The 20,187-nt window shown below is 54.9% G+C and overlaps 3 protein-coding genes across 3 annotated transcripts in view; 2 read left to right on the forward strand and 1 right to left on the reverse strand.

Annotated features, from left to right (window-relative positions):
- CCDC22 (coiled-coil domain containing 22) overlaps positions 1–4,675 on the forward strand; it is a 23,896-nt gene extending 19,221 nt beyond the window's left edge. The window contains exons 15-17 of the mRNA XM_069882605.1: positions 2,414–2,473; positions 2,609–2,683; positions 4,434–4,675. Of these exons, the coding sequence (XP_069738706.1) occupies positions 2,414–2,473; positions 2,609–2,683; positions 4,434–4,547 (249 nt within the window). The 3' untranslated portion in view covers positions 4,548–4,675. The remainder of the gene's footprint in view (positions 1–2,413; positions 2,474–2,608; positions 2,684–4,433) is intronic.
- Positions 4,651–19,094, reverse strand: FOXP3 (forkhead box P3). The gene is given in 9 exon segments (XM_069882609.1): positions 4,651–4,868; positions 4,989–5,110; positions 7,358–7,459; positions 8,708–8,772; positions 8,860–9,010; positions 9,570–9,638; positions 10,703–10,763; positions 10,765–10,811; positions 18,999–19,094. Coding segments are annotated over 9 exon segments (753 nt in total). The 3' UTR covers positions 4,651–4,828.
- The window catches only part of LOC138734799 (metabotropic glutamate receptor 6-like), a 14,277-nt gene continuing 13,102 nt past the window's right edge, over positions 19,013–20,187 (forward strand). The window contains exon 1 of the mRNA XM_069882611.1: positions 19,013–19,368. Coding sequence (XP_069738712.1) covers positions 19,093–19,368 — 276 coding nt within the window. The 5' untranslated portion in view covers positions 19,013–19,092. The remainder of the gene's footprint in view (positions 19,369–20,187) is intronic.

Genomic DNA, 20,187 nt, shown 5'->3' on the forward strand with positions numbered 1-20,187 from the left:
CTTGGGGGGCAGTTATGGGGCTCTTGGGGGCAGTTGATGCACGTGGGGGGCAGTTGATGCACGTGGGGGGCAGTTATGGGGCTCTTGGGGGGCAGTTGATGCACTTGGGGGGCAGTTATGGGGCTCTTGGGGGGCAGTTATGGGGCGCTTGGGGGCTGTTGATGCACGTGGGGGCAGTTATGGGGCTCTTGGGGGCAGTTGATGCTCTTGGGGGGCACTTGATGCACTTGGGGGGCAGCTGTGGGGCTCTTGGGGGGCAGTTGATGCACTTGGGGGGCAGTTATGGGGCTCTTGGGGGGCAGTTGATACACTTGGGGGGCAGTTATGGGGCTCTTGGGGGCAGTTGATGCTCTTGGGGGCAGTTGATGCACTTGGGGGGCAGTTGATGCTCTTGGGGGGCAGTTGATGCACTTGGGGGGCAGTTATGGGGCTCTTGGGGGGCAGTTGATACACTTGGGGGGCAGTTATGGGGCTCTTGGGGGGCAGTTATGGGGCTCTTGGGGGCAGTTGATGCTCTTGGGGGGCAGTTGATGCACTTGGGGGGGCAGTTATGGGGCTCTTGGGGGGCAGTTGATGCACTTGTGGGCAGTTATGGGGCTCTTGGGGGGCAGTTATGGGGCTCTTGGGGGCAGTTGATGCTCTTGGGGGGCAGTTGATGCACTTGGGGGGCAGTTATGGGGCTCTTGGGGGGCAGTTATGGGGCTCTTGGGGGGCAGTTGATGCACTTGGGGGGCAGTTATGGGGCTCTTGGGGGGCAGTTATGGGGCTCTTGGGGGCAGTTGATGCACTTGGGGGGCAGTTATGGGGCTCTTGGGGGTCAGTTGATGCTCTTGGGGGTCAGTTGATGCACTTGGGGGGCAGTTATGGGGCTCTTGGGGGGCAGTTATGGGGCGCTTGGGGGCTGTTGATGCACGTGGGGGCAGTTATGGGGCTCTTGGGGGCAGTTGATGCTCTTGGGGGGCACTTGATGCACTTGGGGGGCAGCTGTGGGGCTCTTGGGGGGCAGTTGATGCACTTGGGGGGCAGTTATGGGGCTCTTGGGGGGCAGTTGATGCACTTGGGGGGCAGTTGATGCTCTTGGGGGGCAGTTGATGCACTTGGGGGGCAGTTATGGGGCTCTTGGGGGGCAGTTGATGCACTTGGGGGGCAGTTATGGGGCTCTTGGGGGGCAGTTATGGGGCTCTTGGGGGCAGTTGATGCACGTGGGGGGCAGTTGATGCACGTGGGGGGCAGTTATGGGGCTCTTGGGGGGCAGTTGATGCACTTGGGGGGCAGTTATGGGGCTCTTGGGGGGCAGTTATGGGGCGCTTGGGGGCTGTTGATGCACGTGGGGGCAGTTATGGGGCTCTTGGGGGCAGTTTATGCTCTTGGGGGGCACTTGATGCACTTGGGGGGCAGCTGTGGGGCTCTTGGGGGGCAGTTGATGCACTTGGGGGGCAGTTATGGGGCTCTTGGGGGGCAGTTGATGCCCGTGGGGGGCAGTTATGGGGCTCTTGGGGGGCAGTTGATGCACTTGGGGGGCAGTTGATGCACTTGGGGGCAGTTATGGGGCTCTTGGGGGGCAGTTGATGCACTTGGGGGGCAGTTGATGCACGTGGGGGGCAGTTATGGGGCTCTTGGGGGGCAGTTGATGCTCTTGGGGGGCAGTTGATGCACTTGGGGGCAGTTATGGGGCTCTTGGGGGGCAGTTGATGCTCTTGGGGGGCAGTTGATGCACGTGGGGGGCAGTTATGGGGCTCTTGGGGGGCAGTTGATGCTCTTGGGGGGCAGTTGATGCACGTGGGGGGCAGTTATGGGGCTCTTGGGGGGCAGTTGATGCTCTTGGGGGGCAGTTGATGCACGTGGGGGGCAGTTATGGGGCTCTTGGGGGGCAGTTGATGCTCTTGGGGGGCAGTTGATGCACTTGGGGGGCAGTTATGGGGCTCTTGGGGGGCAGTTGATGCACTTGGGGGGCAGTTATGGGGCTCTTGGGGGGCAGTTATGGGGCTCTTGGGGGCAGTTGATGCACGTGGGGGGCAGTTGATGCACGTGGGGGGCAGTTATGGGGCTCTTGGGGGGCAGTTGATGCACTTGGGGGGCAGTTATGGGGCTCTTGGGGGGCAGTTATGGGGCGCTTGGGGCTGTTGATGCACGTGGGGGCAGTTATGGGGCTCTTGGGGGGCAGTTGATGCTCTTGGGGGGCAGTTGATGCACTTGGGGGTGGGGGGGGACTTGCCCCCCCATCTGCCCCACACGAGACCCCCTAATTACCCCTTAATTGCCCCCTAATTATTCCCTAATTACCCCATACCCACCCCACACTACCCCTTGTGCCCCCCTCAACTGCCCCAAATGAGGTGTCCCCCCCTTAATTACCCCCTAATTACCCCGCTGTCTTAATTACCCCCCTAATTAACCCCCTAATTACCCCCAGGATGCTAAACGAGACGAGCTGGTTCGCAAAGCCTACAAGCACCTTGCAGCCCTGCACGAGGTAAGGGGGGGGGGTGGCAATTAGGGGGTTAATTAGGGGCCTGGGGGGGTAATTAAGGGGGTGAAAATTGGAGGGGGGGTCGCTGACACCCCCTAATTATTGCCCCACCCCTTAATTAATTAAACCCCCCCTTAGAATTGCGCTCAATTAATCCAAACGATCGAGGACACTGGGACCATCCAGAGGGAGATCCGGGACCTGGAGGAGCAGGTTGGGGGGGTAATTAAGTGAGGAGGGGGGTAATTAAATGGGGAGGGGGGTAATTAAATGGGGAGGGGGGTAATTAAATGAGGAGGGAGGTAGTTAAATGAGGAGGGGGGTAATTAAATGAGAAGGGGGTAATAAAATGGGGGTGATTAAATGAGGGGTTAATTACATGAGGGGGCAATAAAATGGGAAGGGGCAATAAAATGGGGGTAATTAAATGGGAGGGGCAATTAAATGGTGGTAATTAAATGGGAGGAGTCAAAATGGGGGTAATTAAATGGGAGGGGCAATTGAATGGTGGTAATTAAATGGGAGGGGCAATAAAATGGGGGTAATTAAATGGGAGGGGCAATAACATGGGTTAATAAAGTGGGAGGGGGCAATTAAAAGGGGGTAATTAAATGGAGGGGCAATAAAATGGGGGTAATTAAATGGGAGGGGGCAATAAAATGGGGTAATAAAGTGGGGGGGCAGTAAAATGGGTTAATAAAGTGGAAGGGGCAATAAATGGGGGTAATTAAATGGGAGGGGCAATAAAATGGGTTAATCAAGTGGGGGGGGCAATAAATGGGGGTAATTAAATGGAAGGGGCAATAAAATGGGTTAATAAAGTGGGGGGGCAATTAAATGGGGGTAATTAAATGGGAGGGGTAATTAAATGGGAGGGGCAATAACATGGGGTAATTAAATGGGAGGGGGCAATAAAATGGGTTAATAATTGGGAGGGGGCAATTAAATGGGGGTAATTAAATGGGAGGGGCAATAAGATGGGGTAATTAAATGGGAGGGGGCAATAAAATGGGTTAATCAAGTGGGAGGGGGCAATAAAATGGGTTAAGAAAAGGGGAGGGGGCAATAAAATGGGTTAATAAAGTGGGAGGGGGCAATTAAATGGGGTAATAAAGTGGGAGGGGGCAATTAAATGGGAGGGGCAATAAAATGGGTTAATAAAGTGGGAGGGGGAAATAAAATGGGTTAATCAAGTGGGAGGGGGCAATTAAATGGGGGTATTAAAGTGGGAGGGGGCAATTAAATGGGGGTAATTAAATGGAAGGGGCAATAAAATGGTTTAATAAAGTGAGAGGGGGCAATAAAATGGGGGTAATAAAGTGGGAGGGGGCAATTAAAAGGGGGTAATTAAATGGGAGGGGGTAATTAAATGGGAGGGGGCAATTAAATGGGAGGGGCAGTAAATGGGGGTAATTAAATGGAAGGGGGCAATAAAATGGGGTAATAAAGTGGGAGGGGGCAATTAAATGGGGGCAATAAATGGGGGCAATTAAATGGAAGGGGCAATAAAATGGGTTAATAAAGTGGGAGGGGCAATTAAATGGGGTAATTAAATGGGAGGGGCAATAAGATGGGGTAATTAAATGGAAGGAGCAATAAAATGGGTTAATAAAGTGGGAGGGGGCAATTAAATGGGGTAATTAAATGGGAGGGGCAATAAATTGGGGGTAATTAAATGGGAGGGGGTAATTAAATGGGAGGGGGCAATAAATTGGGAGGTAATAAAATGGGAGGGGGCAATAAATTGGGGGGTAATAGAATAGGGGGGCAAGAAAGCAGGGGGGGCAATAAAATGGGGCAATTGGGGGGCAATAAAACGGGAGGGGGGGCAAATTTGCCCCATTTACCCCCCCCAAACTCTGCCCCCCAACTTTTTACCCCCATTTACCCCCCAAACTCTCTGCCCCCCAACTTTTTACCCCCCTGCCCCCCCTTTTTTTTGCCCCCCCCCCCCCCCCCAAAGATCGAAGTGGAGACGAGCTCGAAGCCTCCGGCTACCCTCGATCGAATCCTCAGCGACTGCCGCGCCCTCCGCGAGGAAAACTCCCTGCTGGCCTCTCGCCTCCGCCCTTCCTGACCCCCCAAAAATCAAAAAAACCCTGGGGGGGGGTCCCCAAAATTTACCCCCGCCCCCAAAATTTGGGGGGGGGGGTGCACCCCAAACCCCTTTGATTTAATCAAACTCCCATAAATCTCAGTCAGTGATTGATTCGTGTGATTTTTAAAGGGGGGGGGCACTTTTGGGGTCCCCCCTTTCATTTTAAGGACCCCCCCTCAACTTTTGGGGACCCCCCTCTTATTTTGGGGACCCCCCCCTGAAGATTTAACCCCGTTTTGGAGGGGTTTGAGGGTTTGATTTTAATTGGGGGGGGGCAGAAAGCGCTTGAGGTCGCAGTCCCTGCGGAGGGAAACACAGAGGTGGGTTTGGGGGTGATTTAAGGGGGTTTTTGGGGTGATTTTAAGGGTTTTGGGGTGCTTTAGGGTTTTTTTTTCGATTTTTGGGGTGCGGGGGGGTTACCTGGGGTAGCGTTGAGCTTGTTTGCGTCGGAATTCGGCTTCGTCCACGGTCCAGACGGCGCCGCCGACGTTTTCCACCCGCACGAAGCATTTGTGGAGGCTCAGGTTGTGGCGAACGGCGTTCTAGGACCCCGAAAAAAAGGGGGGGAACCCCAAAAATTGAGAAAGGCACCTCAAAAAATGAGAAAGGGACCGAAAAATTGAGGGGAGGACCCCAAAATTGAGGAGGGGGGCTCAAAAATTGAGAGAGGGCAGCTCAAAATGGAGGGTGGGCGCCTCAAAATGGAGGGTTGGAACCCTGAAATTGAGGGGGGAGCCCCAAAAATTGAGGGGGAACCCCCAAGAATTGAGGGGGGAACCCCAAGAATTGAGGGGGGGAACCCCAAAAATTGAGAAAGGCACCAAAAAATTGAGGGGAGGACCTCAGAATTGAGGAGGAGGGCTCAAAAATTGAGAGAGGGCAGCTCAAAATGGAGGGTGGGTGCCTCAAAATGGAGGGTTGGAACCCTTAAATTGAGGGGGGAGCCCCAAAAATTGAGGAGGGGCACCCCAAAAATTGAGAAAGGCATCAAAAAATTGAGGGGAGGACCCCAAAATTGAGGAGGGGGGCTCAAAAATTGAGAGAGGGGCCCCAAAATGGAAGGTGGGTGCCTCAAAATGGAGGATTAGAACCCTGAAATTGAGGGGGGAACCCCAAGAATTGAGGGGGAACCCCCAAGAATTGAGGGGGGACACCCCAAACATTGAGAAAGGCACCGAAAAATTGAGGGGAGGACCCCAAAATTGAGGAGGGGGGCTTAAAAATTGAGAGAGGGGCCCCAAAATGGAGGTTGGGTGCCTTAAAATGGAGGCAGGTACCCAAAATGGAGGGTGGGAACCCCCAAAAATTGAGGCGGAACCCCCAAGAATTGAGGGGGGAACCCCAAGAATTGAGGGGGGACACCCCAAAAATTGAGAGGGGGTTGGATTTTGGGGCTCAATAGTTGTTTTTTGGGGCCCAGGGGATGGATTTTGGAGCGCAGGGGTGGATTTTGGGGCACAGTAATTGGCTTTTGGGGTCCAGGGGATGGATATTTGGGGCTCAATAGTTGGATTTTGAGGTTCGAGGGTTGAATTTTGGGGCTCAATAGTTGGATTTTGGGGTCCAGGAGTTGGATTTCAGCCTCCAGGGGTTGGATTTTGGGGCTCAGGGTGTGGATTTTGGGGCTCAATAGTTGGTTTTGGGCTTCAGGGAGTGGATTTTGCGGCTCGATATTTGGTTTTTTAGGGCTTAATATTTGATTTTGGGGTCCAGGGGTTGGATTTTGGAGTCCAGGGGTGGATTTTGGGATCCAGGTGTTGCATTTTGGGGTTCAGGGGTGGATTTTGAGGCAAAATAGTTGGATTTTGGGGTCCAGGGGTTGGATTTTTGGATCCAGGGGGCAAATTTTGGGGCTCAATAGTTGTTTTTTGGGGTTCAGGGAGTGGATTTTGGGGCTCGGGGGGTGGATTTTGGGGCTCAATATTTGGTTTTTAGGGCTCAATAGTTGAATTTTGGGGTCCAGGAGTTGAATTTTGGACTTCAGGGATTGATATTGGGGCTCTATAGTTGGATTTGGGGGCTCAATAGTTGGATTTTGGGGTTCAGGGAGTGGATTTTGGGGTCCAGGAGTTGGATTTTGGACTTCAGGGATTGATATTGGGGCTCTATAGTTGGATTTGGGGGCTCAATAGTTGGATTTTGGAGCCCAGGGGTTGGATTTTGGGGTTCGAGGGTTGGATTTCGGGGTCCAGGGGTTGATTTTTGGGGCTCAATATTTGATTTTGGGGGCTCAATAGTTGGTTTTGGGGTTCTGGGAGCAGATTTTGGGGTTCGGGGGTTGGATTTTGGGGCAAAATAGTTGGATTTTGGGGTCCAGGGGTTGGATTTTCAGATCCAGGGGGCAAATTTTGGGGCTCAGTAGTTGTTTTTTGGGGCTCAATAGTTGGATTTGGGGTTCAGGGAGTGGATTTTGGGGTTCAGGGGGTGGATTTTGGGGTCCAGGAGTTGGATTTTGGACTTTAGGGATTGATTTGGGGGCTCAATAGTTGGATTTTGGGGCTCTATAGTTGGATTTTGGAGCCCAGGGGTTGGATTTTAGGGTTCAAGGGTCGGATTTCGGGGTCCAGGGGTTGATTTTTGGGGCTCAATATTTGATTTTGGGGGCTCAATAGTTGGTTTTGGGGTTCCAGGAGTGGATTTGGGGGTTCGGGGGGTTGATTTTGGGGCAAAATAGTTGGGTTTTGAGGTCCAGAGGTTGGATTTTGGAGCCCAATAGTTGGATTTTGGGGTTCAGGGGTTGGATTTTGGGGTTCGGGGGTTTGGATTTTGGGGTTCGGGGGGGTCCCCACCTTCCAGGTCGCCGTGTTGTGTCGGAAGAAGCCGAAGGAGCGGCTGAACCAGTGGTAGATCTCGGCCAGGGTTCGCTGGCGCTGGGGGGCGGCCAGGATCGCCTGGGGGGGGCAAATTAATTAGTATTAATTAATATTTCTTAATATTTATCAATATTTCTTAATTTTCTTAATATTTATTTCCATTTATTTCCATTTATTTCTATTTATTTCTATTTTGGGGGGGGGTGGGGGGGGTATTTAAGGGGTGTTAGGGACCTGGGGGGGGTCCAAAATTTAGGGGGGGGGCAATTTGGGTGGGGAGGGGGGCAGATTTGGGGGTCTAGGGGGTTTTTGGGGGGGGTTGGAGACATGGGGGGGTCCAAAATTAGGGGGGGGCAATTTTGGGGGTCTAGGGGGTATTTAGGGGGGGTTGGGGGGTCCAAAATTTATGGGGGGGGCAGTTTTGGGGGGCTGGGGGGTATTTTGGGGGGGTTGGAGACATGGGGGGGTCCAAAATTGAGGGGGGGGGCAATTTTGGGGGGCTGGGAGGGCAGATTTGGGGGTCTAGGGGGTATTTTGAGGGGGGGGAGACATGGGAGGGGGTCCAAAATTGAGGGGGGGCAATTTTGGGGGGCTGGGGGGCAGATTGGGGGTCTAGGGGGCAGTTAGGGGGGGTTGGAGACATGGAGGGGGTCCAAACTTGAGGGGGGGGCAGTTTTGGGGGTCTAGGGGGTATTTAGGGGGGGTTGGGGGGTCCAAAATTTGGGGGGGGCAGTTTTGGGGGGCTGGGGGGTATTTTGGGGGGGTGGGAGACATGGGGGGGTCCAAAATTTAGGGGGGGGGCAATTTGGGGGGGGAAGGGGGCAGATTTGGGGGGTCTAGGGGGTATTTAGGGGGGGTTGGAGACATGTGGGGGCATCTAAAATTTATGGGGGGGGCAATTTTGGGGGTCTAGGGGGTATTTAGGGGGGGTTGGGGGTTGAAAATTTATGGGGGGGGCAATTTTGGGGATCTAGGGGGTATTTAGGGGCGGTTGGGGGGTCCAAAATTTATGGGGGGGGCAATTTTGGGGGTCTAGAGGGTATTTAGGGGGGGTTGGGGGGCCCAAAATTTATGGGGGGGGCAATTTTGGGGGTCTAGGGGGTATTTAGGGGGGGTTGGGGGGCCCAAAATTTATTGGGGGGGGGGGTCTTGGGGATTTAAGTGGGGGGGCTAAGTGGATCAAAGCAGCTTGAAGCCTATGGGGGGGGGAGGATTTTGGGGGGGCCCTAAGGGATGGGGGGGGGGGTCATGGGGTGGGGGGGGGGGGTTGGAGTGCTGGGGGGTTTGGGGGTGCTGGGGGGGGTTAATTTTTTTGGGGGGGCTCACCCATCGAATGAGAGTGGCGTAAGTGTAGGGGGGGCGCGCGGTGCTGAGTCGGTAATATTCCAATTCTTGGGGGGGGGGGCAAAAAAAAAAGTGAGAGGGGGTCCCCCCCAAAAATTTTAGGGACCCCCCCCCCCCAAAATCGTGGGGCTCACCTGGACAGAGCCCCCCCTCTTCCCAAGGGGGGGGCGCGTGGCTCCAAAGTGGGGGGGGCCCCGCTTGGCCCTGGGGGGGGGGGCGGGGCACAAAAAAGGGGTGGGGAGGGGGGTCCCAGTCCCCCCAAACCCTCATTTTTGGGGTCCCCCCCTGGATTTGGGGTCCCAATCCCCCCTTTATGGGTTCTAACCCCCCCTTTTTGAACCCCTCTCCCTACTTTTGGGGTCCCAACCCCCCCCTTTTTGGGGTCCCCCGTTTTTTTGGGGTCCCAATACCCCCCTTTTTGGGGTCCCCCCCCTTTTTTTGGGGTCCCCAACCCCCCTTTTTGGGGTCTAACCCCCTCCTTTTTAACCCCATCTCCCCACTTTTGGGGTCCCCAACCCCCCTTTCTGGGGTCCCCCCCTTTTTTGGGGTTTAACCCCCCCTTTTTGACCTCCCTCCCTACTTTTAAGGTCCCAACCCCCCCCTTTTTGGGGTCCCCCCCTTTTTTGGGGTCTCAACCCCCCCCTTTTTGGGGTCTAACCCCCCCCTTTTTGACCCCCCCTCCCCATTTTTGGGGTCCACCCCCCTTTTTTAGGGTCCCAACCCCCCTTTTTGGGGTCCCAGCCCCCCCAAACCCCCCTTTTTGGGGTCTAACCCCCCCTTTTTGACCCCCCCTCCCCACTTTTGGGGTCCCACCCCTCCATATTTTCGGGGTGCCCCCCCTTACCGGTGGGGGGGGGCCCCTCCTGAGCAGCTGAGCCTGGAGCACCCCAAGATAGCGCCGCTCCCGAGCCAACTTTGGGGGGGGGGGGGCACAGATTTTTGGGGGGATCACAGGTTTTTTTGGGGTTCACATCATTTTGGGGGGTCCGGGGGGGGTATTTGGGGGGAGGACCCTCGATTTTGGGGGTGGGGGGGCTCGATTTTGGGGTGTCGTGTCTTTTAGGGGGGGCCGTGGGGGGGTATTTTGGGGGGGACCCTCGATTTTGGGGGTGGGGGGGCTCGATTTCGGGGTGTCAAATCTTTTCGGGGGGCCCTGGGGGGGTATTTTGGGGGGGACCCTCGATTTTGGGGGTGGGGGGGCTCGATTTTGGGGTGTCAAATCTTTTCGGGGGGCCCTGGGGGGGTATTTTGGGGGGGACCCTCGATTTTGGGGGTGGGGGGTGTCGATTTTGGGGTGTCAAATCTTTTCGGGGGGCCCTGGGGGGGTTATTTTAGGGTGGGGGGTCTCGATTTTGGGGTGTCAAATCTTTTTGGGGGGCCCCTGGGGGGTATTTTAGGGGGGGGGGCTCGATTTTGGGGTGTCGAATCTTTTAGGGGGAGCCCTGGGGGGGTATTTTGGGGGGGACCCTCGATTTTGGGGGTGGGGGGTGTCGATTTTGGGGTGTCAAATCTTTTAGGGGGGGCCCTGGGGGGGTGTTTTAGGGGGGGGGGGCTCGATTTTGGGGGTGTCAAATCTTTTCGGGGGGCTCTGGGGGGTTATTTTAGGGTGGGGGGGCTCGATTTTGGGGGTGTCAAATCTTTGGGGGGGTATTTTGGGGGGGGGAAACCTCGATTTTGGGGTGGGTCGATTTTGGGGGTGTCAAATCTTTTCGGGGGGCCCCTTGGGGGGGGTGTATTGAGGGGGGGGCTCGATTTTGGGGGTGAGGGGGTCGATTTTGGGGGTTCAAATCTTTTTTGGGGGGGTTATTTTTGAAGGGAGGGCTCATTTTTGGGGGGGGGGGGGCACAAGTTTAGGGGTCCCCTAGGGGGTTATTTTGAGGGGGGGGGTCGGTTTTGGGGTGTCAAATCTTTTCGGGGGGCCCCTGGGGGGGGGTATTTTTTTGGGGGGGGGTGTAATTTTTTGGGGGACCCCCCCACCTGCTGCTCCAGCTCCTGGATCCTTTCCAGCTGCCGCAGACACTGAGCGACGCCCCCCCCCAGGTCCGGGGGGGGCGGGGGGCGATCCGGGGGGGGGGGGCGGCGGAGCCTGAAGTGGGGGGGGGGGCACCCCAAAAAAACCAGTGCCTCCCAGTTCATCCCAGTGCCTCCCAGTCCCTCCCAGTGATTCCCAGTCCATCCCAGTGCTCCCAGTGCCCCCCCTTTTCCCATCCCAGTGCCCCCCAGTGAGCTCCCAGTGATTCCCAGTCCATCCCAGTGCCCCCCTAGTCCCACCCTGATGCCTCCCAGTGCTCCCAGTGCCCCCCCTCTTCCCATCCCAGTGCCTCCCAATGAGCTCCCAGTGCTCCCAGTCCCATCCTGGTGCCTCCCAGTGACCCCCTATTCCCATCCCCCTCCCTCCCAGTGAGCTCCCAGTTCCCCCCGACTCTCTCCCAATGAGCTCCCAGTGCTCCCAGTGCCTCCCAGTCCCTCCCAGTGACCTCCCAGTGCTCCCGGTGACCCCCTATTCCCATCCCGCTCCCTCCCAGTGACCTCCCAGTGCTCCCGGTGACCCCCTATTCCCATCCCGCTCCCTCCCAGTGAGCTCCCAGTGCCCCCCAGTGCCTCCCAGTCCCATCCCGCTCCCTCCCAGTGAGCTCCCAGTGCTCCCAGTAACCCCCTATTCCCATCCTGCTCCCTCCCAGTGAGCTCCCAGTGTCCCCCCAGTCCCATCCTGTTGCCTCCCAGTGCCTCCCAGTGACCTCCCAGTTCCCCCCGACTCTCTCCCAGTGAGCTCCCAGTGCTCCCAGTGCCTCCCAGTGCTCCCAGTGACCCCCTATTCCCATCCCCCTCCCTCCCAGTGAGCTCCCAGTGCCCCCCAGTCCCTCCCAGTCCCATCCCGCTCCCTCCCAATGAGCTCCCAGTGCTCCCAGTCCCATCCTGGTGCCTCCCAGTGACCCCCTATTCCCATCCCGCTCCCTCCCAGTGAGCTCCCAGTGCCTCCCAGTCCCTCCCAGTGACCTCCCAGTTGCCCCCCACTCTCTCCCAATGAGCTCCCAGTGCTCCCAGTCCCATCCTGGTGCCTCCCAGTGACCCCCTATTCCCATCCCGCTCCCTCCCAGTGCCCCCCAGTCCCTCCCAATGAGCTCCCAGTGCTCCCAGTCCCATCCTGGTGCCTCCCGGTGACCTCCCAGTCCCTCCCAGTTAGCTCCCAGTGCTCCCAGTGCCGCCCTGGAGCCTCCCAGTTGCCCCGTCTCACTGGTCGCGGGTCCCCGCCATGGCTCTGGGCGCCACTGGGGCGTCTCCGCTCCCCCTTTTATAGACGGGAAACCACAGGGCGGGGGTGGGGGGCCCCCCCAGATCCTAAAGGGCACCCGAAAACACCCAAAACCACCCAAAATCACCCAAAACCAAGGGAAAAAGCACAAAAAAATTGATCCAAAATGGTTGGGGGAGAAGGGAACCCCCAAAAAGTTGGGAATCGACACCCTGAAATGCAGGAAAATGACTCAAAATGAGGAGAAATGGCCCCAAAATGAGGAGAAATGACCCAAAATGAGGAGAGAAACGACCCAAAATGAGGAGAAACGACCCGAAATGAGGAGAAATTACCCGAAATGAGGAGAAACGACCCAAAATGAGGAGAAATTACCCAAAATGAGAAGAAACGGCCACAAAATGAGGAGAAACGACCCAAAATTAGGAGAAATGACCCAAAATGAGGAGAAATGGCCCCGAAATGAAGAGAAATGACCCAAAATGAGGAGAAACAGCTCAAAATGAGGCAGAAAATGAAGAGAAATGGCCTAAAATGAAGAGAAATGCCCCAAAATGAGGAGAAAATACCCAAAATGAGGAGAAATGACCCAAAATGAGGAGAAACGGCTCAAAATGAGGCAGAAAATGAAGAGAAATGGACTAAAATGAAGAGAAATGCCCCAAAATGAGGAGAAACAACCCCAAAATAAGGAGAAACGGCTCAAAATGAGGCAGAAAATGCGAAAATGAAGAGAAACGGCCCTAAAACGAGGAGAAATGCCCCAAAATGAGGAGAAATCCCCTCAAAATGAGGAGAAATCCCCTCAAAATGAGGCAGAAAATGCGAAAATGAAGAGAAACGGCCTAAAATGAAGAGAAACAGCCCCAAAATTAGGAGAAATGTCCCCAAAATGAGGAGAAATCCCCTCAAAATGAGGCAGAAAATGTGAAAATGAAGAGAAATGTCCTAAAATGAAGAGAAACAGCTCCAAAATGAGGAGAAATGCCCCAAAATGAGGAGAAATGGCTCAAAATGGGGATAAACAGCTCAAAATGAGGAGAAATGACCCCCAAATGAGTTGAAATGCCCCTAAATAAGGCAGAAAATTTCAAAATGAAGAGAAACGACCCCAAAAATGTCGGGAATTGACACCCCCAAACCACAGTGAAATGCCCCAAAACCGCTGGGAAAAGGCACCTTAAAGGGACACCCAAAACTGAGGGGAAATGCCCCAAAATGGTGAGGCGGAAACAGCCCAAACCGGTCGTAGAAACACGGAAAAAAATGAGGAGAAATGCCCTAAAATGGCGAAAACGGCTCCAACTCCCCCCTCGGAGCCGCCCCGAAAGGAGGAGAAACGCCCCAAAATGGCGGAGAAGCAGCTGAAAATGGCGGGAAAGGGACCCCCCAAATGAGGGGGAAATGACCCAAAACGGAGAGGCGGAAACAGCCGGAAAGCGCGGAGAAAAAGGCACCGAAAATGAGGGGAAACGGCTCAAAATCACCCGGTGGGAAAATCGTGAAGTGAGGGGGGAAAAAATTGCGTAGAAAGATGAGGCAGAAATGCACCAAAATGAAGAGAAATGGCTCAAAATGAGGAGAAACAGCCCAAAATAAGGAGAAACGACCCAAAATGAGGAGAAACGACACAAAAAATGGCCCAAAATTAAGAGAAATGGCCCAAAATTAAGAGAAATGGCCCCAAAAAAATGCGGAGAAATGAGGAGAAATGCCACAAAATGAGGTAGGAAGCCCTGAAAATGAGGACAAACCCCCCCTGAAATGAAGAGAAATGGCTCAAAACAAAGAGAAAGGCCACAAAAAAATGAGGAGAAATGAGGAAAAAGGCCTGAAAATGAGGAGAAAAAGCCTCAAAATGAGGAAAAAAGCACCAAAATGAGGAGAAATGCCCCCAAAATGAGGAGAAATGCACCCAAAATGAGGAGAAACAGCCCCAAATGAGGAGAAACGGCCCAAAATGAGGAGAAATGGCCCAAAATGAGGTAGAAAACCCCTTATATGAGGTAGAAAACCTCCAAAATCAGGAGAAATGCCGCAAAATGAGGTAGAAAGCCCTGAAAATGAGGACGAAACCCCCCTGAAATGAAGAGAAATGGCTCAAAACAAAGAAAAAGGCCACAAAAAATAAGGAGAAATGGCCCCAAAATGAGGAAAAAGGCTTCAAAATGAGGAAAAAAGCACCAAAATGAGGAAAAAAAAGCACCGAAATGAGGAGAAATGCCCCCAAAATGAAGAGAAGTAGCTCAAAATGAGGAGAAACAGCCCAAAATGAGGAGAAACGACCCAAAATGAGGTAGAAAACCCCTTATATGAGGTAGAAAACCTCCGAAATCAGGAGAAATGCCACAAAATGAGGTAGAAAGACCTGAAAATGAGGACGAAACCCCCCAAAATGAAGAGAAATGGCTCAAAATGAGGAGAAAGGACACAAAAAAAATGAGGAGAAATGGCCCAAAATGAGGAAAAAGGCTTCAAAATGAGGAAAAAAGCACCAAAATGATGAAAAAAGCACTGAAATGAGGAGAAATGCCCCCAAAATGAGGAGAAATGCCCCCAAAATGAAGAGAAGTGGCTCAATATGAGGAGAAACAGCCCCAAATGAGGAGAAACGACCCAAAATGAGGTAGAAAACCCCTTATATGAGGTAGAAAACCTCCGAAATCAGGAGAAATGCCGCAAAATGAGGTAGAAAGCCCTGAAAATGAGGACGAAACCCCCCAAAATGAAGAGAAATGGCTCAAAATGAGGAGAAAGGCCACAAAAAAAATGAGGAGAAATGGCCCAAAATGAGGAAAAAGGCCTCAAAATGAGGAAAAAAGCATCAAAATGAGGAGAAATGGCCCAAAATGAGGAAAAAGGCTTCAAAATGAGGAAAAAAGCATCAAAATGAGGAGAAATGCCCCCAAAATGAGGAGAAATGCCCCCAAAATGAAGAGAAGTGGCTCAAAATGAGGAGAAATGGCACAAAATGAGGTAGAAAACCTCCAAAATGAGGCAGAAACCCCTAAAAATGAGGAGAAGGGACTCAAAATAAGGAGAAAGGACTCAAAATGAAGAGAAATGGCTGAAAATGAGGAGAAACAGCTCAAAAATTAAGTAGAAAATCCTCCATGAGACAGGAACAGCCCAAAACGAAGAGAATTTACTCCAAATGAGGAGAAACAGCCCGAAACGAGGTCGAAAAATCTTCAAAATGAGGCAGAAAAGCTTCAAACTGAAGAGAAATGCCTGAAAATGAGGTAGAAAACCTCCAAAATGAGGAGAAACGGCCCAAAATGAGGAAAATTGGCTCAAAATGAGGAGAATTGGCTCAAAATGAGGAGAAACGACCCAAAACGGGATCAAAAACCCTCCAAAAAGAGGAGAAATGCCCCCAAAATGAAGAAAAACGGCTCGAAACGAGGAGAAACGACCCAAAATGAGGAGAAACCCCCCAAAATGAGGCAAAACCCCCCAAAATGAGGAGAAACTTCTGCCCCCCCAGCCCCCTCCTCATTTTTTTATGTTTTTTGACAGTCTCCGCCTCCAAATTCACCCGGTTTCACCCCAAACCCGTCCCCCCCCCCTAGTTTTGAGGGTTTTTTCCCCCTTTCTGGGTTTTTCCCGGCTCCGAGAGGTTTGAAACTCGAAGGCAGGAAATGGGGGGGGGGGGTTTAAAAATCTCACCCCCACCCTCCCCCCAAAAAAAAAATCCCCCTCCTCAAAATCCCCCAAATCCTCATAATTCAACCCAAAAAACAGGCCTCCCCCCCTTGTTTCGGGGTGACCCCCCCCCGGGACCCCAATTACCCCCTCAGGGACCCCAGTTCCCCCCCCGGGGACCCCAATTGCCCCCCCGAGGACACCAATTACCCCCCCAGGACCCCAATTCCCCCCTCAGGGACCCCAATTGCCCCCCCGAGGACCCCAATTAGCCCCCCAGGGACCCCAATACTCCCCCAGGGACCCCAATTACCCCCCCGGGGACCCAAATTACCCCCTCAGGACCCCAATTCCCCCCTCAGGGACCCCAATTACCCCTCCAGGGACCCCAATTAGCCCCCCAGGGACCCCAATTACCCCCCGAGGACCCCAATTACCCCAGAGACCCCACAGAGACCCCAATTACCCCCCCGAGGACCCCAATTGCCCCCTCAGGGAACCCAATTGCCCCCTCAGGACCTCAATTACCCCCACAAGGACCCCAATTACCCCAGAGCCCCCCCCCAGGGACCCCAATTACCCCCCCGAGGACCTCAATTACCCCCCCGGGGACCCCAATTGCCCCCCCGGGGACCTCAATTACCCCTCCGGACCCCAATTACCCCCCCGGGGAACCCAATTGCCCCCCCGGGGACCCCAATTACCCCCCCAGGGACCCCAAATACCCCCTTATTGTCCCCAAATACCCCCCCTCAATGTCCCCAACCCCTCCCCTCCCTGTCCCCCCCCCCCTTCCCTGACCCCCCCCTCCCCTGCTCTGGCTGCATCGGAGCATCCGGATAATCCCAAATCCAACAGCTGGAAGGGGGGGATTAACCCCCCCCCCAAACCTCCCCCCCCCCCCCAAATCCCAAATCCTCCCCCCCCCCTTTATTTATTTTGGGGGGGGGCTCAGCCCCACATCTGGACCCATAGGAGATAAAGGGGGGGGGCACCTCTAATCCCCCCCCAACCCCCCCACTATGTAATTAACACCGCGTTTTAATTGAGGGGGGGGATAAAAGAGGGGGGGGCTCCACCCCCTGCCCCCCCACCCCCCTAAAATCCCGCCCCCCCCATCCATAAGGAAAGAAGGAGAATCCCAAGGGATCCGGACGCAGGGATGGAGGGAGCCGGGGGCAGGTGAGAGAAATGGGGGGGCTGGACCCATAAGTGACCCCCCCTCTGCCCCATAAGTGACCCCCCTGACCCATAGAGACCCCCCTGACCTATAGGGACCCCCCCGACCCATAGAGACCCCCCTTGACCCCATAGAAACCCCCATAACCCATAGAAACCCCCCCATACCCCATAGGGACCCCCCAGCCCCATAGAGAAATGGGGGGCTGGACCCATAAGTGACCCCCCCCTCTGCCCCATAAGTGACCCCCCTGACCCATAGAGACCCCCCTGACCTATAGGGACCCCCCCCGACCCAGAGAGACCCCCCCTGACCCATAGAGAAATGGGGGGCTGGACCCATAAGTGACCCCCCCTGACCCATAGAGACCCCCCCTGACCTATAGGGACCCCCCTATGGCCTATAGGGACCCCCCCGACCCATAGAGACCCCCCCTTGACCCCATAGAAACCCCCATAACCCATAGAAACCCCCCCATACCCCATAGGGACCCCCTGATCCATAGAGAAATGGGGGGCTGGACCCATAAGTGACCCCCCCTCTGCCCCGTAAGTGACCCCCCCGACCCATAGAGACCCCCCTATGACCCATAGAGACCCCCCCTGACCCATAGAGACCCCCCTGACCTATAGGGACCCCTCGTGACCCATAGAGACCCCCCCGACCCATAGAGACCCCCCTATGACCTATAGGGACCCCCCAGCCCCATAGAGAAATGAGGGGCTGGACCCATAAGTGACCCCCCCTCTGCCCCATAAGTGACCCCCCCTGACCCATAGAGACCCCCCTTGACCCCATAGAAACCCCCATAACCCATAGAACACCCCCCATACCCCATAGGGACCCCCCTGACCCATAGGGACCCCCCTATGACCTATAGGGACCCCCCTGACCCATAGAGACCCCCCTATGACCTATAGGGACCCCCCTGACCCATAGAGAAATGGGGGGGCTGGACCCATAAGTGACCCCCCCTGACCCATAGAGACCCCCCCTGACCTATAGGGACCCCCCTATGGCCTATAGGGACCCCCCCGACCCATAGAGACCCCCCCTGACCTATAGGGACCCCTCCTGACCCATAGAGACCCCCCCTGACCCAGAGAGACCCCCCCTATGACCTATAGGGACCCCCCCGACCCATAGAGAAATGGGGGGCTGGACCCATAAGTGACCCCCCCCGCCCCATAAGTGACCCCCCCTGACCCATAGAGACCCCCCCTGACCTATAGGGACCCCCCTGACCCATAGGGACCCCTCCTGACCCATAGGGACCCCTCCTGACCCATAGAGACCCCCCTATGACCCATAGAGACCCCCCTGACCCATAGAGAAATGGGGGGCTGGACCCATAAGTGACCCCCCCGACCCATAGAGACCCCCCTATGACCTATAGGGACCCCCCCAACCATAGAGAAATGGGGGGCTGGACCCATAAGTGACCCCCCTCTGCCCCATAAGTGACCCCCCCTGGACCCCATAGAAACCCCCCCTGACCCATAGAGACCCCCCTATGACCTATAGGCACCCCCCTGACCCATAGAGACCCCCACTATGATCTATAGGGACCCCCCTGACCCATAGAGACCCCCCCTGACCCATAGAGACTCCCCCCCGATCCATAGGGACCCCCCTGACCCATAGAGACCCCCCTATGACCTATAGGCACCCCACTGACCCATAGAGACCCCCACTATGATCCATAGGGACCCCCCTGACCCATAGAGACCCACCTCAGCCCCTTATAGATCCACCAAACCCCACCTAGAACCCCACAGGGACCCACCAAACCCCATAGAGACCCACCAGACCCCATAGAGACCCACTGGAACCCCACGTAGATCCACTAAACCCCATAGAGACACACCAGAACCCCACCTAGACCCACCAGAACCCCTTGTAGATCCACCAAACCCCACAAAGACCCACCAGAACCCCACCTAGACCCACCAGAACCCCTTGTAGATCCACCAAACCCCACAAAGACCCACCAGGACCCCACCTAGACCCACCAGAACCCCTTGTAGATCCACCAAACCCCACCTAGACCCACCAGGACCCCCCGCAGACCCCCTGATGTCCTCCCCCCGCAGCCCCCCGCGTCTCCTGGTGGCCTTGGCCTTGCTGTGGACCTCGGCCCGGCCCGCCCCGTCCCCCACCCAGCCCCACGCCATCCGCCTGGAAGGAGACCTGACCCTGGGTGGCCTCTTCCCCGTCCACGCCCGAGGCCCCGCCGGGGTCCCCTGCGGCCCCGTCAAGAAGGAGAAGGGGATCCACCGCTTGGAGGCCATGCTCTACGCCCTCGACCGGGTCAACGGGGACCCCAAGGTCCTCCCCAACTTGACCTTGGGCGCTCGGATCTTGGACACGTGCTCCAGGGACACCTACGCCCTGGAACAGGCCCTCAGCTTCGTGAGGAGCCTCCTGCCCCCCGAGGGAGGAGAAGGCTCGTGCGCCGACGGCAGCGCCCCCCGGAGACCCCCCCCCGAGCGCCTGGTGGGCGTCATCGGCGCCTCGGCCAGCTCCGTCTCCATCATGGTGGCCAACGTGCTCCGCCTCTTCGCCGTGAGTCGGGGTCGGGGGTTCCTCGAGGGCTTCGTCTCCCTCAAGGTCTTGAATTGCCTCAAGAGCTCGAATAGCCGCGAGTTTTTGATGTTCCTCAAGATCTTGATGTTCAACTTCTTGATGTTCCTCAAGATCTTGATGTTCCTCAAGCTCTTGATGTTCCTCAAGATCTTGACGTTCAAGATCTTGATGTTCCTCAAGTTCTTGATGTTCAAGTTCTTGATGTTCAAGTTCTTGATGATCAAGTTCTTGAATTTCCTCAAGATCTTGATGTTCCTCAAGCTCTTGATGTTCCTCAAGATCTTGACGTTCAAGATCTTGATGTTCCTCAAGTTCTTGATGTTCCTCAAGTTCTTGATGTTCAAGTTCTTGAATTTCCTCAAGCTCTTGATGTTCCTCAAGTTCTTGATGTTCCTCAAGCCTTTGACCTTCAAGATCTCGATGTTCCTCAAGATCTTGATGTTCAACTTCTTGAATTTCCTCAAGATCTTGATGTTCCTCAAGCTCTTTATGTTCAAGTTCTTGATGTTCCTCAAGTTCTTCATGTTCCTCAAGGCCTTGATATTCATGACGCTCTTGATGTTCCTCAAGATCTTGATGTTCAACTTCTGGATGTTCCTCAAGATCTTGAATTTCCTCAAGTCCTTGACGTTCCTCAAGATCTCGATGTCCAAATCCTTGAATTTCCTCAAGTTCTTGATGTTCCTCAAGATCTTGATGTCCAAATTCTTGAATTTCTTGATGTTCCTCAAGATCTTGATGCCCAAATTCTTGAATTTCCTCAAGTTCTTGACGTTCCTCAAGATCTTGATGTGGAAA

Source organism: Phaenicophaeus curvirostris, unplaced genomic scaffold, assembly GCF_032191515.1.
Source record: "Phaenicophaeus curvirostris isolate KB17595 unplaced genomic scaffold, BPBGC_Pcur_1.0 scaffold_241, whole genome shotgun sequence".
NCBI classification, from domain to species: domain Eukaryota; kingdom Metazoa; phylum Chordata; class Aves; order Cuculiformes; family Cuculidae; genus Phaenicophaeus; species Phaenicophaeus curvirostris.